Source organism: Grus americana, chromosome 2 (genome assembly GCF_028858705.1).
Source record: "Grus americana isolate bGruAme1 chromosome 2, bGruAme1.mat, whole genome shotgun sequence".
NCBI lineage: Eukaryota > Metazoa > Chordata > Aves > Gruiformes > Gruidae > Grus > Grus americana.
The window spans coordinates 150,757,840-150,776,919 of NC_072853.1; the positions used below are offsets into that span (position 1 = coordinate 150,757,840).

The 19,080-nt window shown below is 41.6% G+C and overlaps 1 protein-coding gene across 5 annotated transcripts in view; it reads left to right on the forward strand.

Annotated features, from left to right (window-relative positions):
- The first annotated feature begins 468 nt into the window (after positions 1–468).
- APBB1IP (amyloid beta precursor protein binding family B member 1 interacting protein) overlaps positions 469–19,080 on the forward strand; it is a 70,256-nt gene continuing 51,644 nt past the window's right edge. For 2 of the 5 annotated variants that reach the window (XM_054816991.1, XM_054816994.1), the window contains exons 1-2: positions 469–917; positions 18,054–18,125. In XM_054816991.1, coding sequence (XP_054672966.1) covers positions 18,054–18,125 — 72 coding nt within the window. In that variant the 5' untranslated portion in view covers positions 469–917. Of the gene's footprint in view, positions 918–10,734; positions 10,752–12,915; positions 12,944–18,053; positions 18,126–19,080 lie in introns of those variants that run through there. The other 3 variants (XM_054816989.1, XM_054816990.1, XM_054816993.1) reach the window with 2 other exon arrangements.

Consider the following 19,080-nt stretch of genomic DNA (forward strand, 5'->3'; position numbering starts at 1 on the left):
AAGGCTGCACTGATTTTTTTAACTGATGTTTGCCATTTTAACTTCAGATGGAAACCCCTGAATTTTTTTTCTTTTTATGAATTTAACATGTTATAAAATTATTTCTACTCAGTGAATTAAATCTAAGTACATGTCAAAACAGCACTTTGCAATGCTGCGAAATGATGTAAAAATGCCATAAAAGCAATTTGCTGCCTTGCAGCAGCATTATTTAAAAGAGATGCAGAGTCACTGAATGGAGTGGGGAAAGAAACACATTTCTGTCTGAAAACCTCAGAACATGTGACAGCACTGCCCAGCCAAAAGCCCCCTGGCCCAGCTGAGGTGACCGAGGAGTGGAGGACACAGACTGGGCTGCCCAGGCCTGCCCGGGGCTTCCCCCGTGGGGCTACTGCCTCCGCGCTGCTCACAGCGCGTCCACCTGGGCCTCCAGCCTCTCACATCTTCACAGGTTGAATCTTAGGCTCCATTTTTGGGCAGCCCGGCTGCCCCTAAAGCTCCAGGGAGGAGGAGGCCTCTCCACAGCACAGAGAGGACGCCGTCGCCCCGGCTCTCCCACAGCCCTCGGGTCGGCCTCGAACGGCGTGTCAGCCTGAGGAGAAGCAGTCGCAGGGAGCGGGCCTGGTTTCTCCTGCCCCTGCAGAGGGGCTCTCACGACTCGGAGGAGCGGGTCGCCTGCCCGGACTCTGCGGGACGGCTGCCCCCAGACCCAAGGCGGAAGGCGGCGCTGCGTGCACCGGGGCGGCTCCCGCGGAGGTGGCCGCTCCGCGACGCCCGGCAACCCGTGGGGCGGCCTCACTTCTTCACAGGCGGAGAGCAGGCGAGCTCCCGCCGTGCAGGGGTGCCGCAGAGCCACCCCGCGTCTCCTGCACGCAGTGCCTCCGGGAGCCGCCGGCCCCTGCCGCCCGCCTGCCAAGGTAAGCCGGGCAGGGAGGGAGTAGCCGGGGACCCAAGAGCGCCCAGCGCCCACCCGGGACCCCGACGGGGCGAGAGGGCTGAGGTGCGGCTGTCGCGGGAAGCGTGAGGCGCCCGGCTGTGGCGTGGCGGGGTGCGCGGGTTGTCCTACTCGCTGCAGTGAGAAATCATGCCGGCAAATACCCGTGCTCAGGGTGAGGAGCTGCGGCAAACTCCGCTCCGGACACGGCTCGTGGTGCCCGTGGAGGGCGGCAGCCTTGGGTGAGCAGCGCGGGTGCCCGCTGAGGGGAGCCCGCCAGCCCCCGCCGCGCCGCCCGGGAAACCTGTGGCGAGAGCCACCTCTCGCACACGGGCTTCCCCTCTCGGGCCAGGGAGCCTTCCGATGGCAAACGTGGCATCGGTGGGCTGAAATGGGATAATGGGATTTAGTGCTGCGGTGTTTGGTGCCGGTGATGGTTGTTCTCTTCGGTGGGTTAACCTGAGTCAGACCTTCACTAGGTCTGGACCCTGAGGAGCCACGTAGGAGATAGGATCATTTTCAAGGCAGGATTGCAAAAGCTTTCCTGCAGCCTCGTGGGATTCTGGGGGATGGACGGTGCCTTGTTTTAGGTGTCTGCGTTGGGAAAGTGAAGGCAGGCAGGAGAAACTGCAGTCCAAGCTGCCTGGCACAGTCAAAAAAATACACCATGTGAATGTGCTAATCTATCTATCTTAAACTAAGCATGTAAGAAGGGCAAAACAACCAGTACAGACTGTTAAGGAACACAATTTACGTCTTTCTGCTGGTGGTGTGTTTGGCCACATGGTTTAGGGAGGAAAGAGATCTGTCTCCTAACTTTGAGAAGGCCCATCCTGCATGATACCCTCATCTGAATACCATGGACAAGTAACGGAAATAGTCTCCACAAGCTTGGGGTGGTTTTTCAATCCCTTGTGCACCAAAAGAGAAGTTACTAAATCCATTCATTGTCACACTATGAAGATGTATCCAGTAGGGTCTTTTAGGCAGCACATCATCCAGCCTGTCTTCTTGACTCTGCTCCTCAAAACTTCTGTTTGCAGGATTTTGGCAGTCATTTTTCCTCTTTGGTTCTAGTTCCCCTTTGTGAATTACATGACATGGATGTTTTGTCATCTGTTCCTGACTTGCTTCTAAAAAATACTCATTTCATGTATGAGTCTATTGATGTCACTGTTAATTACCCTGCTGCTGTGGATCAGTGGTGTAAACATAGTGTTTCCAGGACTCAATTTAGTACATCTGTTTCATTAGAGACAATCGTGTAAGCCCCAGTGCTTCAGAGGGCTATACTTGATGACCTGCTTCACCTGTGTAGGCTTCTATTAATTTGTTTTCACTAACTTTACAAAGTTTTTTCTAGAAAATTTGTAAAGAATGTGGATTTAGGTTAAAACTTCATGTTTAAAACAGAGTGTTTAACTTTTTATTGAACCTGTTCAGTTCTGTTTTTCCCTCTGGGCTAAGGAGACTATTACATTTAATTGTACTTCATGCTTTGTGCAAGCATTGCTTAAAAATTGAGATAATTTGGTTTGAAATATGGATTACAAATGTCTTTCGGAGGTTTCATCAACAGAGCATTACAGATAGCTGAGTGATCCTTGTCTTATATTCTCAAAGAATTCTGATCCATCTGGGAGCACACGTAACAGGAAAAATGTACAGTCTCTGAAAGGGTGGTTTTAATCATTCCTTGTGTCTTCTCTTTCTTCTTTAAATACCTCCTGTGGATACTACAGACTCTTCTGGTTGTTTGGAGGCAAATATGGCTGAAGGCTCAAAGTAATTATTGAGTAAATTGTGTTTTGATTGTTCATGCTGGAATTTGTGATTATTTGATGTGCTGTATCTTCAAGCAGGGTATGATGCCTTTGAAGTGCTGGTTTATTTTGTTATCAAATGCATTTATTCCAGCTTAGTTTGATTTTTACAGATCAAAAGTCTGATTCTCACTATACTTAAGCAGTGTCTACTAGATTACACATTATAACTCATGCACCTGTGAATCAGGCTGTAAACTTCATCTTTTTTACATTTTATAAAGCTTTAGAGACTAACACATTTGGGAGGGTGACAATTTGAACAGAGGGAGCAGCACTATGAGCAGAGGTGCCTGCTGGATGTTGGAACAGCATAACACAGTGCTGTGACCCAAGGTAGTAAAGAATTTACCCAGCCCACTAAGATTTTGCTTTTGCTATGTTACACATTTCCTGTTAGCAGAAAAGGAACTGATGTCTTACAGCAACGAGAGGAACAAGAGACAGAAAGCTTTCCTTCTCTTGCTCTGCAGTATGTGGTTAAGGGAGAGGTAGGACTGGAGTATCCTGTGGATGGAGGGATCAGCTACTGCATCTCTCTGGCCCTACGAAATATCTAAGAAAACTATCAGTCTGGAGTACTGCTGGAGCTGAGAGGAGAGGTTGCCTTGTTCAAGAGAGCACCTGTCTGTTTGCAGATTCACAAACATCTGTCCTTTGAGAAGAAGATCTGGGAATGTGGATTTTCTTGAAAGAGTGGTTATATTTCAGAAGTGACTTTATAGGAATGTAGCCAAATGTGGTTTTTCTTGCATATTATTCAGATACCAAGGCCTGTATCCTTTCCTGCTCTCTGCAAACTTCGTGCGTTTTTCTTTCCCATGGACCTTTTTTTTTTCATCTTTCATTTCAGTATGTCTTGACTTCTTTTGTTGTAGGCCCAGCTGACCTGATGTGATGATGACTTTGTGCCATCAGGTGCTGATCTGGGGTGAAGGTGAAAATAAGACCTTATTTGCCTGCAGCAATATAGAAGCTTTAGCATGTTTCTTTTTGAAGGTCTCTTGTGACAGTGGTAATTTGCATCCATGCAGGCCTTCCAAAGCACTTCTTGGACTTTATATGCAGGATCCTCCTCACGCAACTTTAGACATTAGCACTAGTTAGTCACCTGAGGTTCTGAGTCACCTTTACAGTAAATGGAGGGAGATAGATACTGCTAAAACTTGGTTCAGCTGCCCAGTTTTAGACAGCTACCGTGAATCATGCTCTAGAAAATTGCCTTTCTTTCCCTTCATTGACTAAAAAGAGCCTGGGATGACCAGGTCAGATGCAGATGTCATAGAAACTCCACCGTATGTCTTTTCATGATTAGGAGTGATTCATGCAGGCATTTTAGGCAGCTTTCCTTATCAATCAGCCTGTTGATTCATGGCTACCTGAAATATTAACAGTATAGCTGCCAGTGTAGAAAGTAGTATGTTGCATTGTGAAAGAAAGAAACTAGGGTGCCATGTTCTTAAGTTTCTGTAGGAGACTTTTGAGCATCTACATGAGCATACGTGAACATATGTTCCTCACCACCCCTCAATATTAATTTATAGCATTGTTCCTGGACTGTGAATGAAAAGGAAACACAAATTACTTTGATCTCATGATTTTTAATATGGGAATTCACAAGCTAGTTTGATAATGACTGTTTAAAAAATTTAAATCCGTTATTAGTTTCAAAGCCTTTCTTCCAGTAGAGTGACCTTTTAGATCTGTGGCTAGCTAATTGCTCTCAGAATTTTTGCTACCAGAAGCTCTGTCAGCCTGCACAAAGCCTTGTTTCTTCTTGTTGATCACTGATCCAGCATGCCATGAGTTTAGACTCAAATAAATTAGGGCTACAGTTATGTCATGGTTTAACCCCAGTGGGTAACTAAGCACCATGCAGCTGCTTGCTTGCCCCTTTCCCCCCCTCCAAGGGGATGAGGAGAAGAATGGAAAAAAAAATCTCATGGGTTGAGATAAAGACAGTTTAATAGGATAACAAAGGGAGAGAACAACAACAATAATAATACTGCTACAGGTGATGCACAAATGCAGTTGCTCACCACATGCAGAAAAAAACCCAACCCAATGTCCAGTCTGTTTCTGAGCAGTGAATCTGCCTCCAGGCTAGCTTACCAAGTTATATCTGGAGCATGACGATATATGGTATGGAATATCCCTTTGGCCAGTCTGGGTCAGCTCTTCTGGCTGTGCTCTCCCAGCTTCTTGTGTACCTGGCAGGGCATGAGATGCTGAAAAGTCCTTGACTTAATGTAGACACTATAACTACCTAGCAACAACTAAAACATCTGTGTGTTATCAACATTATTCTCATATTAAATCCAAAACACAGCACTATACCAGCTACTAGAAAGAAAATAACTCTATCAGCCAAAACCAGGACAAGTTATTAGGAGTATTTTGGGGTTTAGGTGCATTATGAATCCTAGAAGAAAAAAAAAAGGTTCAGTATATATGAACACTCTGTTTAGAAATGCATACAGAGACATTTCTCATGGAAGTTTTGCATCTCCTCAGTCCATTTCCATTTTTACTTTCACTCTGTTTGCTTGTAATCTAAAGCAGTGGATGTAAACGTGTGACATGTAACGCTAATACTAAAGGATGAAACTCCCTGTGTGTCTGCTATCAGTGATGGGCAGACCCTACATGGCTGATATCACTAACAACATAAAGTTCTCATTTGCCCTCAGACAATCCAACTGATACAATAAAAGTTTTGTTAAAAAGTTTGTCATTGTACCTACACCTATCAGGGAGAGCGGGGATGTACGGAGAGAAAATCTGCTTCTAGCAGCATTGCTAATCCATCAAGCATGGAGAGAACAGCTAGGAGCCAAAATCATGGGGGCATTCACCAGATGCTTTTCCTGATAAAAATTGCAAATGACCTTCTGAGTCCCCAGTTTTAGGCAAAATAATGTGCCTGCCTAGAATGCAACTCACCAAGAGAGTGGGCAAGCTCTACAGAATTGCCGCTTACCTGCTGGCATCAGGTCCATATAGGCAGCAAATGAAAAACTTGCTCCTCAGTGGCCTTAGTTGATCCATTTTGGTATTCTCACTGTATCTTCAGGTAGCCCAGACTGCAGACACATGATTACTTTTCTTTTGCTTCAGAGCAAGATTTTAATGTACTTTTGAACATTTTCTAGTACTTTCTGACAGTACTAGAAGCCCCCATTCTCTCACTTTCTATGGGAATTTCATTGAAGCACAGAAATAAGAAGGATGTATCAGCCTAAAAAGCATTTTTGAAAGTTGACAGGTTTTTTGTTTCTGATTTTAAAAATTTTAAAAAATAATCATTTAAATAACAATCAAGTCTACATTACTGTTCTCTCTGCTTTTTAGTGAAATCTTATATTTGGAAGATCTGCTGTGCATGTGGCTTGGAGGGCCTAAGTTGCTGAGGTAACCCTGAGCAAGTGAGACTGCATGCTAAAACATGTACACAGATAACATTCCCAAATACTTGTGGTTACAGCTTAGTTTTGGACTTTGGTGACCACATCTTCATGACTGAGGGGAAGCTGACAGACCTAATGTTTGAGAGAGCAAGTACAAATGAGCCAGTGTTTTTGGGTGCCAGTCCTAGGAAGGGATTCAGCATAAACTTAACTGCAGTTTTGTCCCATGGGGGCCATGTTCTTCCATGAAATTCAGCAAAGCCTTTCATATCTGTCACTAGATTGACCTCCTCTGTCTCCCCTGTGTCACGAGGGAGTTGCTATCTCTGACTAGATCAGTTGTTCCATCCCCCCTCCACTTGATAAGGAAAAAGGGAGGCAGTGACATTTCCTTCTCATGGAAAACCTTACAGAAATGGAAGAATTACACTGGAAGTATCACAAGGTTCTTCTGCTGCGTTTTCTTCTTCCCACAACTGTTTCCTTTGCGTGGTTCAGGACTTGCTGGGCTGTGGCAAAGCAGCCACAGCCATACATACCACTATAACATCCCACCTGTGGTGACTCTATGCTTCCACTTTCCTTACGGATCTTTGTCTGAAACCCACTGCTTATTTGTGATCACTGTGTGTTATATAGACTGAAAGAAACAACTTTTTTAGGTGGAAAGTTAATAATGGGCCTTGAAATTGTACCTCACTCTTCAATCAGTAGTAAAGCTGAGAAAAAGGTTTAGATAAAAATCTTCATTTAATTTTTCTATGACTCACTGTGGTACTGAGTGCTGTACTTTGGTGAAATACCTATAAATTCATATTAGAGCATTACTTGCTTCATTTGATTTTAATACATGAACTGCGTATGAAACAGATGGGTTCAATAAAATTTTTACAGATTTGTTTTCACCCTTTTGCTTCACTCTTATCTGTTAGAGCATTTTATGCTAGTGTCTTTTGCTCTTTCAGTTTTCCTTTCCCATACCATGTGTGCCCTCCCTTAAACACTTCTGGCGGCAGTAAGGACGTGTTATTATAAGAGGTAAGATGGTGACTTAGAGCTTTAGCCAATGACTAGGGCCCAGGAATAAATTTTTTGTCTGGGTAGACAGTTCTGTCATGGATCCTTACAGCATATCTTGCACTTACCTCTAATGGCTCACAGTGAGAGGGAGTGAATGTTGGAAAAGATGAGCTATTCATTGTTCAATGTAGCAGTTCCTGCACTCATATTTTGTACTGTAACTTTTCATTCCTTTTTTTCCTCTTCTTAAGTTTGTGCTATTATTTCCATTATTCCACACTTAACATCTCTTGATTCTGTAGGGTATTGGGTAGGGGAAGGATTTTCCCCCATTGTGGATCCCTGTATGCCTTCCTCTCTCATCTGTGGGCTTCCTTGTCTACCATTTTCTGCTTGTTAGACAATCTATTCATGTGGGATCAGCCTACCTTTTGGGTTGTGAAGCTAAATATCAAAATCTTCATTTAGCAGAACACCACAAGACACACTTCCCATAGCTCAGTGACCTGAGGATAAGGGAATTCTGGGAATAGTACAAAAGTAGCAAATGGGAATGAAATGCTTATAGCCCATCTGCTCCATTGCAGGGTGGAGTTAGGCTGAGCATTCTGCTGGATCCAAAAATTTTTAATAATTGCAATATTCTCATTTGCTGGCATTTTTTTTAAAGTACAAGACAGTTTCTTGTTGTCATGTAAGTTCCATACAGCAATGTTGGGTAACTGGAAAAAACAGGAAGGAAAACATTACACTAACATCAGCAAGCTACAGATTATGGGAAAGAATGTAGAAACAGAACAAATTTGTGCTACTCAGACTTACATTACTCTTTTACTGTTCTGCTGTCCCATCAAGGCACGGAATGGGAGGAACCTAGAACTGACATTCATATCTTCTGGTAACTTGTATGTCTGCAGTCATTTATACCTGGGTAGAGCTGAAGTAGACATCTTATCAAGACAAGACAGATGAGCCTAGATCAGCTGGTGGTTCATGAGCTGAATCCAGCTCAGGGAACACACTTCCATCCAGCTTTCTGCCTTTCCTAGTAGAAGTTGGGGGAATGGATTACTGTGTGCCGGTAATCTGGTACTGAATACGGAATTGTTTCTTCTACCAATCTGTGTGAAGACGTAGGACTAGAAATATGTTTCCTCCTACCATTTAATTCTACACAGAGAGTTTGCGCTGCCTGTATTGCTCATAGGGAGAAAGTCCCCAAACTGGACCATTCTGTGGTAAATAATTCTGTGACAAAGGAAAAAAGATGACCAAGTCTGTAGCTCTGCAGTGTTTCCGTAATGTTCTTAGACCCACAGGCCAGACTGAAGCACACTGTCTGCTGTGAGGATACTATATAAAGATGTACAGAAGTGGCACTGCTTTCCTGCTCCATAAAAGCAGTCCCCTTTGGGAGGTGGCAGGAGGCCACAAAGTGGAGTTCTGGTACATAGAAATTGCTCCTTGGCTTTCTCCCTGAGTTTGTGCTTTACGCTCTTTTTTCCCTTTGCATGAAGTGCTTTAAACTCATGGTCCCCAGGTGCTCGAGTACATTTGGGATACATTTTCTGGAGCCCAGGATCCAGACTCGGTGTCTGTGCCTGAGAGTGATTCTGGAGAGGAGCTGGGTGAATGAGCTGTCTTGCACCCAGCCTGCATGTCACATCCCTCTACACTCCTTTTCTGTAGCCATAGCATGCACTGCCTGTCACGGGTTAAGCGTTCTTCCTGTCCTCTCTCATCTTAGCATGAGAGCCCTTTGCTAACTCCCTCCCCTGTCCTTGAGTAACTAGCTCCTGACATACTGTGGATAAGCTTTTAGGTAGTATTTGTTCCTCTCAGCCTCTCTTAACTGACCATTCAATAATCTTGCCATCCCACCTTACCCTAAGAACAGGACCCACAGCTGCTTCTCTCAAACACCACTCTCAGCAAGTGGGATAAAGAAGAGAGTATGTGTTTGGGGCAGTGCATGGGGGAGAGGCTGGGGAGCACAGAGGTGATGGATGCTGAGGCAGTGTCATCTGAAGGACGGCCTCAGACTCAGTGTCCTGTAGTGCTTTACACACATACTGAAACTTTCTCTCTCGCCAATGGAAAATGAAGTAGTCAAATATATATCACTGAAAAAGATGGTGGTGTACTTGTGCTTGGTTGGTGTACTCATACATAGGAGTTGCTCTGGTGTTTAAATTATCATTATCATCTTGGCAAAACAAGGGTAAAATACAACTGCTGTCATTAAAGTGCAGCAGTGTAGCTTTCAGGTCTATGAAATCTGGGACTTTTGGACTAATAAAGACTTCCTCCAAATTCAGTCCTAACTGCAGGCTTGTTCATGTAATACAAGTGAGTTAACTCTGTATTTCCAAAACAGGAAAAAAGGGAACAAGCTTTCAAGAGGTTTAATTGTGTATATAAATGGCATCGTTACAATTTCTGTGAAACAGAAGTAGGATCTGTGAGTTTGGGGTGCTCTTATCTAAAGATGTTCGTGCTTACATCTGGATGGATGATTGTGGAGTTAGTAATAAGTTTAAATATCAAGTGTGCCTTTAGTCTTGCTAGAGTCATTATGAGCGATGTGATACAAGATAACAAGGCAACTGGAGTCAATATCAGTTCCACAGTGTGTGTAAAAATGTGTCTGGAGCAATCAATAGAAAATTCTGTGAAGTGTTTTTTGTGGCATGGTCACCTGAAGGTGCTCTAGTGCCCCATGTTAACATTAGAAAAGGATTCTCTTACATTATTTGCAATTGTATCAGTCTTCCTGCAGCTCCTAGTGTTTTAGTGTGTCACCGCATTCCATCATGAGCGGAGTTATGACATGTCACACCCATCCCTGAGATAAATATGCAATGTAATTTCAGCTGCAGATAAACCTATAGTCATTGGCACACAGTTTCCCAGAAAAATAGGTGATATGAATAAGAAACTGCTTTCAGCTTTATCTATGTGTGCAAGCTTTTTCTTGGAAAATGCCATGCTTATGAATGTTAGGGGAGTGCAGTGCTGGAAGCAGTCTAATTGCTTTTGATCCATCCTTTTCAAAATAAGAGTTAGTATTAAAACAGGAGAGAGTTATGTGATACAGGGTCATCTTATGTAGGTAAGAAAGAGAAAGGTCTTTGGAATATGCCAACTACCAAATCTGATTGTGATTTTGAAAGCTTGGGGGCAGCTGCCGTCTCTCCTTTATCACTCCAAACCTTCAGTTTCCTGTCTTAGAAGCTACTAGAATTAGTAACTAATTGGATTATTCTTCTAGGCTGAATTCTGCAGAGAAAGATGTTCTCATATTGTACTTCATAAAAATTGACCTAAATGTCTGTTAGGGACTTTTTATTAGACTTGATGCAATAGCTGGTTAAGGAACTTCCGTCCTGCCTCACTTAAAAGAGACATTTGAGTAGTGAGAGGTTTTTTTGACACCTAACTGTAAAATCATTGTAAGAAACCTAGTTAGATCTATTTCAGACCTGCCGTCAATTTGGCCAGCAAGTTGTCTCCAACAGTGTCTAGTGTCACATGCTTCAGGAGGTACAAGAAGCCCTGTGCTGGAAGGTATGGTGTAACTGGTCTATCATGAAAGCTTTGCTCTGGTTCCAAATTGGTGGAGCCTTTGTTTTAGGTCTTGAAACATGAGGTTCATTGTCCTCGCCTGAAACTCTCTGAAATACCAATGCTTCTAGCTATAGCTGCTTGTAGAGACAAGCAACTTCTCAGCTTGCTAACTCACCATCTTGGATGATGGGTTTCACAATTACACTGCGCACGTTTTCCTGGAACAGTTGTGCAGATTTTCAGTTTCATTTAGTATCCCATTGATTTTGTGTTATAAGACAGGATGGAATGATGCCTCAGTCACTTTCCTTTAGGTTTTGATGCATTTTTTTATCATACTACTTTCACATCTGTTTCCTGTGACAATCAGTTACTCTCTTTCCAGCTTTGTTCTTTATGGTGGGGCTTCTGTCACTTTCATCTCTCTTACCTAACTCTCCTCTTTTTTTCTGTCTGATATGGGGTGATCTACTTTGCATAGTCTGCCGTAGTTAAGGGTGAATCTCTGATTTGAGTGATTTAATCATTGGGCTACTGGTGGGCCTTTCTAAAAATGTTAAAGATTTCTTCATTCCACTCCGGAAAGTAGTTAAGCTTTAAGTGTTAGCAGGAAATTACAATGCTGGCAGTAGTCGTCTGGATAGTCAAACAGCTTGTGTTCATTTTGGTGGGCTTGGTACTCCAACACTTACACACTGTAGTGCAGGGACTAGGAGGTGGAGGTATGCTTTTGGTCTTTCTGTGTGACTTGTAAAAACATACTTCATGTATTTTTATCCTTGTTATTTGCATATGTAACAGTTTAAGAATAATAACAATGCTTTGAATTTCATGAATGTGTCCTTAACTCTTCACCAGATCACCAAGTGATCCTAATACTGTTCTTAGCATGAATCCACTCTATGTCTTTGTTCTACTGATACCATGCCATTCCTCATTCCTTTTTTGTTTGTAGCCCTTAGGTTGATTAAACTGCATCAATTCAACTGAGGCTGAGTTGCAGAGATGGTAGTCTTCTGTGTGGTACTATTGGTATTTCCTGTTTGGTGTTACACAAGGGCTTTGAGCTTGGTTTCAGATTGCAAGTGCAGAAGTCTTGTTACCATGTGACCTAGACCACTCTTCCTGTTTGAAAGGGACTGGCTGTCAGTAATTCTAAGAGCTATCAGATACTAACAGTTCAAATTCTACTTTAGTATAGTACCATGATTAGTTTTTTGAGCTACACCATATGATGACCCTATCATCTTTCATGATAGTTTTTAAGAGTTTCTTTTTTAAGCAGGGTGAATTTTGTGCCATTGTTTTACTACTCGTTCTTTTAGCTTACTGACAGGTGATAATGATTCTATCAAATAATTCCATTTCCTATGTATTATTCATAGACAGTGCTGTTTTATGTAAGTGTGCAAATCACAAAACTTTCTTCATTCTTAATAAAGTTGTTTTATTATTCTCTCTAGTATCTTAACAAATCAAAATGTATCCAACCATGCAGAAATCATATCCTGATTTTAATTACAGAGTTCATATTATAGATCAGGAAAGGAAGTTTCTGCTCCACCTGTCAGTGCATGACACTAAATAACATAGGTGAGGTTCTACTTAACACAGGTCAGATTGTGCACCTTGAGACCGAGTGCAAGGACTGCTTCTCCATTCTTGCATCTGAGCAAGAAATTTCTCAGGTAGTGTTTTTCTTTGGTGCCCTTGAGTACTGGACCATCCCCATGGGAAAACAGTGTTGTTCAGTGTCAGCAAAGTACCTTGCTCTTCCAAGCACAAGTTGGACCAAGGAGTGTTTCCCATACATCTCTGTGGGCTAGCTTTCTTTCTGCGCATCTGCCAAATTTCTCTGGTGTTACAGGTGAGATAACTTAATTCCAACTTCCTAGCCCATAGCTCAAAAAATGTAGACATTTACATCTCAATTTCAAAATAAGGCTATATATGGAGTAGATATTTAGGAGAGGGAAGAAGTTGTGCGTCAGTCTGTTGCCAAGTTTAGAAATACAGCGCATAGGCATTTTGCATTGTTGTCCAGGGCAGCAGGGCAGGTCCTTGTGAAAAGGAAGTGGTTGGAGGCCCCTTCACGGGGCACCTGAATGGATGCAAGTAGGTCTTTGGAAATGGCAACAAAGCGTGTGACAGAGAAGACAGACACTACAAAAGACAGACAGGTAAAAAGACAGGTAAGGAGAAGTAGGAACAAATACGCAGAAACCATATTTTTTCATTTGGTGAGCTAAAGTACAAAACGTACAATAAAATACTAGAGTTTTGTTATTCATGTCTCTTAATTTAGATTCAAATTATTTTTATCAGCAAATAGGCTGCTACATCTGCAGTTGGGAAGGTAAAAAATAATAGGTCCAGCAGGTCTGGGGGGCTTCTGGTAAATGGTGGAGTGAATAAATGTATTGATGAGTCAAAATACAATGATTTTATATTTATATATTATATAAACCTGTGAGAGTTTAATATGCATAAACTAAATAGTGAGACGTGTGTTTGGAATAGCAAGCTGAAGAGAAAATGTCCCAACCCCGTAGATATACAGTATGAGAAATGTGAGGGTATTAGAAAAAAAAAAAAGTTTTTCATGAGAGCTCAGCGAAGATTCAAGAATGTGAAATTTGGGGGGAACAAAAGACAAGGAATACCTTTGCCTGTATGCTTTGTGTTACTTCAAAAAGTGGTCTAGAGGACATCAATTTGAAAATCAGTCACTTTAAAAATAGGTTAGGTTTCACATGTCCGCCTTACTACAAGTCCCTCTTTACCGTGTTTATTCTTGACAACTGCAATTTCCTCTTTTTATTGAATTCTGATTTTTTTCTTTGCTTAAAGTCTTAACGCATGACATGGGAAACTTACTGTAAAAACGCTGTCTTTTTTTCCCTTCAGTTTATTGTAGTTGACAATGATTTTAAGAGTTAATAGTATTAGTACTATATACAGAAAAACATGACAGAAAAGTTACTGTTCAGTGGATATAGAGAAGGACTCAGTATGAAACTCAATATTCTTTGGGGACTTGGTAAATCTTTTCCCCTTTTTTGTTAATAGTAGCTCATGCACCTGCAGGTTTCACTTTCAGTTTGCAGTTTGAATAAGTTCAAAGCTCTTTATAAAAGTCAAAAGAATTTGCTGGTCCAAAATGCAGCAACATCTTCCTTGAATGGGATAGTTCCCAAATCTGCGTATTATTTTGTCTGTTTGTTCCTACTGTTGCAATCAAATAAAAGAAATGGAAGTGATTGTGGAGAGGAGTCAAAGAGGAGAGTGGATGGACACTCTTTTGCAGTTCCACATTTTGGGGACTCATTTTACTATCTTTTGTTTTTCTAGGTCTTGACAAAATCACTGATGAATTTGGAAAGTTCTCATATCAGTTTAAGTGTGTTTTAACATAAAAATATTTTCAGGATATATGGTGATTATGATGTTAATTTTGTCTTTCTAAACCCAATCAATAAAAATTAAAGAGAAAAAAAAGAAGATACCAGTAGGGGCAATGGCTTGGTGACAGCATGGCTTTATCAGTCTGGTGATCATGATGGATGTCTGTTCATTGAAAGTGACACTTGAAGGGGACACTGATGTATTTCCTTCTCAAAATCACGTTCAGGCCTTCTCCCTTCCCCTGTGTGCTTAAGGTCAAAAAACCACTAGTATTAAAAGTCATTTATTTGAATTGATAAATGTGACTAACTCAGCTACAATTTACAGTGGAAATTCTTACAGAGTTCTTTGCACATAGCTTTTTCGTAGGATTACATTATTTTCCTTATGAATAGAATGTGTCTGAAGATGCAGAAAATCATATAATTGCAAAGAAAGAATCTCTAAATTTACTGGAACCTGTAAAAATGCTATAATTTGGTGAAAGTGTTGAATAATCTAATATTCAGTTCTCTTGCATTTTTTTGTTTGTTTTTTTTGTTTGGTTTTTTTTGGTTAACTACTGAAGAGGGTTCTTTAGTTTTTTTTCCTTTTTAGACAGTTCTTACTCCTCCTCTTGGTAAGATCTCATAATTGTAACCCAAAAGTAATTTTTTGGCCATTTTTATATTTCTATTCTGGAAAAATATAGCAAAGAAGATTTCAGTTTGTCAGAGGAATCAGTATGAAGACTTGTTCCTGAAAGTAGATCTAGCCAGTGCTTAAACACAAAAACATACAAACGGCTTGAGCTGATAAGATTCCCTCAGCACATATATTGTTCTCCTAAATCAGAAAACAGGAAAACATAAAATTATTCAGTATTATTTAAGAACTGATGAGTTACTTGTCAATATGAACTGCAGCTCCATTTTTTGTCACATGACAAATCTGACTTCACTCTGCCTGATCCACTAAGTGCCATTTTATCTATCCTTTTTATGAAAATTGATTCTCCAAGTGCCAGGTGTGTAGGAAGCTACACAGCTGTTGATTCAAATAAATGAATTGAGACTCAGTAATCATTTACCCAACCAGTATGATGCTGAATCTACAGAAATGAGTTTTGTATAGAAAGCTCTCTGTGTTAACTGTGATACATACAGAGAGAGTGAGCCATCCAGTGTGGGTTTGTCAGCTGGAAGTAAAGCAGATGGGATGACTTTAGCTCTCCGTTTGCTCAGTCATGTGTGATGTGTCTTTCCTGTTACATGGGCATAGCTGTGCTGTCTCCACCATTGGGCTAGGGTTACCCTCAGCCCTGCCAACCACATCTTATTAAAATGTCTTTAGCATTTCCCAAATCAGTTCCCAAATCTTAAAGTCTTTGATTTCCGGGATCTGAGACTGTTCAAAGTTCCTGGTTTCCTGTGCCTTGTTTAGTTACACAAGATACAAAAAAAGCCTAAAGCAGGTAGAATATGCCCCAAGCCTGACTGATGAAAGCTGTGCATGCCTACTTCTAATGAGTTCTGGTGTTGGGGGTAACACACATGGTAAGAGGATAAGTGGAAATTAGGCCGGTCTTGCTTATGTAGATGCCAGAAAGACCAAGTCCAAAGGAGGCAGAGCAGCTCAGATTGCTCCAGTGTTAACTATCATATTGAGGACAACAGATACTCATTTTAGTGGTTCAGTGGTCTTTATCATTTAACTATGGAATAGTTATGTGACTCAAGATGCTCTATTAAGGGAAAAGCATTAAGATTGAAGAACAGGATACTTACTGATCTTCTTTTCTTGTAGTCTGTATAGTCATTAGAGTTGTTCCTGTCCTCAGGTGATTGCTTTCTTGCATCAGGTTGGTCCTCATCCTTTAAGGTGCTGTGCTGGGTTGACCTTGGCTGGCCACCAGGTACCCACCAAGCTGCTCTATCACTCCCCCTCCTCAGCAGAACAGGGGGAGAAAATACAATGGAAAAGCTCATGGGTCAAGATATGTACAGAGAGATTACTTACCAATTATCATCACAGGCAAAATAGGCTTGACATAGGGAAATTAATTTAATTTAATTTATTGCCAATTAATAAGACAGTAGAATAATGAGAAATAAAAACAAAAATAAAAACATGTTCACCCCACACTTCCCTTCTTCCCAGGCTCAGCTTCACTCCCAACTCTTCTACCTCTTCCCCCTCAAGTAGTACAGGGGACAAGGAATGGGGGTTGTGGTCAGTTCATAATGCTTCTGCCACTCCTTCTTCCTCACGCTGTTTCCCTGCTCCAGTGCGGTGGCCCTCCCATGAGAGACAGTCCTTCATGAACTTCTTCAGCATGGGACCTTCCCACAGGTTGCAGTTCTTCAAGAACTCCTCCAGTGAGGGTCCCTTCCACAGGGTGCAGTCCTTCAGGAACAGACTGCTCCAGTGTGGGTCCCCCATGGCGTCACAGGTCCTGCCAGAAAACCTGCTCTATGTGGGCTTCTCTCCATGGGCTGCAGTTCCCACCAGGAGCCTGCTCCAGTGTGGGCACACCATGGGCTGCAGCTTCCTTCAGGGCATGTCCACCTGCTCTAGTGTGGGGTCCTCCATGGACTGGCAGTGTGGATATCTGCTCCAGCATGGTCCTCCATGGGCTGCAGGGGACCCATCTGCTTCACCATGGGCTTCACTATGGGCTGCAGGGGAATCTCTGCTCCAGCACCTGGAGCACCTCCTCCCCCTCCTTCTTCACTGACCTGGGTGTCTGCAGAGTTGTTTATGTTTTCTCACTCCTCTCCTACAGCTGCTGCACAGTTTTTTTTACCCTTTCTTAAATATGTTGTTGCAGAGGTGCCACCAGCATCACCAGTACCAAGTCCATCTTGGAGCCAGCTGGAACTACTTTCTCTGACACGGGGACAGCTCTTGGTGTCTTTTCAGAGAAGCCATTCCTGCAGCCCTCCCCACTACCAAAACCTTGCCACATAAACCCAACACAGGTGCACACAAGCCCAGTGACCTGATAGGACTACTTAGCTATTCAAAGTTTAACCCTAGTTTGAACCCTCATTTTATGCGTTCAGTACCAGACTTCTCAGTCCTTTGCAGGCTTGAGCCTCTTAAGAAAATGATGTTTATAGTTCTTGTCTCTGGCAGTGTTCCATGTCAGACACCCTTTTACACTACTTCTCTCCCTGCAAAGGAACAAATTTATGAGAAAGAGGAAGAGGATTATTACAGAAGCTGTGTCTCCCTAGTACCTCAGCACCACCAGTATGTGGTGCTGTCCTCACACCCCACTCTTGCAACAAGAGCCACCATTTAACTGTCATGCAGCATGTACCTGTTTTCCTTGTCTCAGTGCTCTCCCTTGGATGTCTTGAGGTTAGGTAAGACTGGAGTTCTCTCGGTGCACTAGTATTTGAGAGAAAATAAGGAGAGATACTGAGAGAAAAAGTTGTCATGTACCTAATCATAGCCAGGTCCTGCACTAGGTGGCATCTAATAAACTCTTGTACTATTCATCTAAGCTAAAGAAAGAAAGCTTTCAAGATGAAGCATTCAGGAATTTCTCAACCTCAAACTTTGTTTCCTTCTCCATCTCTCACTAGCTACATTTCTTTGATATTTAAGATACAACCATGGTTTATTACCCAGTGACTTCATATGAAATGTAAATAATACAAGGAGTTTGTTGGAACTCCTAATGAGTGTAGAGCCCCTGTGTGTATTTAAACATATACAGGACTGAGAGTCTGATCTGTTAGTAGTTATTTCTGAACTATGGATAGAGGTTTTTGCAAGTCATGAACAGTTGTTTTAAAGTTAATTGGGAAAACAATATAAAAGAATGTTGCATATCCTCTGTTTTTGACCATTGCTGGCTTTGAAATGAACTTGTGATGATTCCTTGCCTGTGGATTTTTTTTCTTTCAGATGGAGCAAACATGTGATGATATAGATGAAATGTTCAGCAATTTACTTGGGGAGATGGACATGCTGGCCCAGGTAAATAATTTTTTCCATCAAGATTAGAAAAATAGCTATTATGCATTAGAGAGAAGAGTCAACTTTTCTACATTTTTCATGTACCTCCACTCTAAATAAATACAGGTACATTATTTTGAAAAACCTTCAACTAAATTTCTTTGCTTGACATTTAAAACAAGAGGCCTGAAGAATGAGGTAATAGCAATGCAGGCTAGATTGTTAAAGAGTGTGAACTGCTTATGAAAGACGCTTTCTCCAAAAAAACAAATAAGCAATTTAAATTCACCTGGACTCGGTCCTGGAAAATTGAAAGATTCTATCAAAACAGGAAGAGTTCGAGTCAGAATTTTCAGGTATGAATGCTTTGCATACTTAAGTAAATGGGATGTAGCCTGTGTGTCAAATGTAAACTTTGGAAATTAAAGTAACATTTTGAATATATGCATAAGAGTATCTTTAGATATGGCAAAATACTATGTTACAGCTAGGGTTGCATTCAAGATTTTATAGACATTATTGCCAGTGCAATACACTCTTGAGAGGAAACTATAAAACAGCATGAGCCTAATTCTAAACCTATAGTCATGGAATACTTCCTGCTAAACCCGATGAAAGGAGCATTTTTATTTGTAAAAAAACTCCCAGAAAGTCCATAAATTTGTTGTATTTTAATAAATACATGCTTGAAGATGTTTAAGCTGTCATCTTGGATTCTGTGTGAGTTTGCTTACAGCCTCTGCTTTGAGAGGTCTCTCCTCTTGGTGAATCCCAGTGCTTGACAAATTAAATACCAATAATTCTGAGCCACAGAATAGGAATTATGCTTAAACTGTGTGAAAGCCAAGATTGCAGATGACGTTCTTAGTTGTCAAATCACAATACTTTGCCCCTTGGTAGCCTTTCTGCTTTTTTAAGGTCTTTTTATAACCATGCATATTAACTATATATATATGTATGTATATAAAGAGGGTTT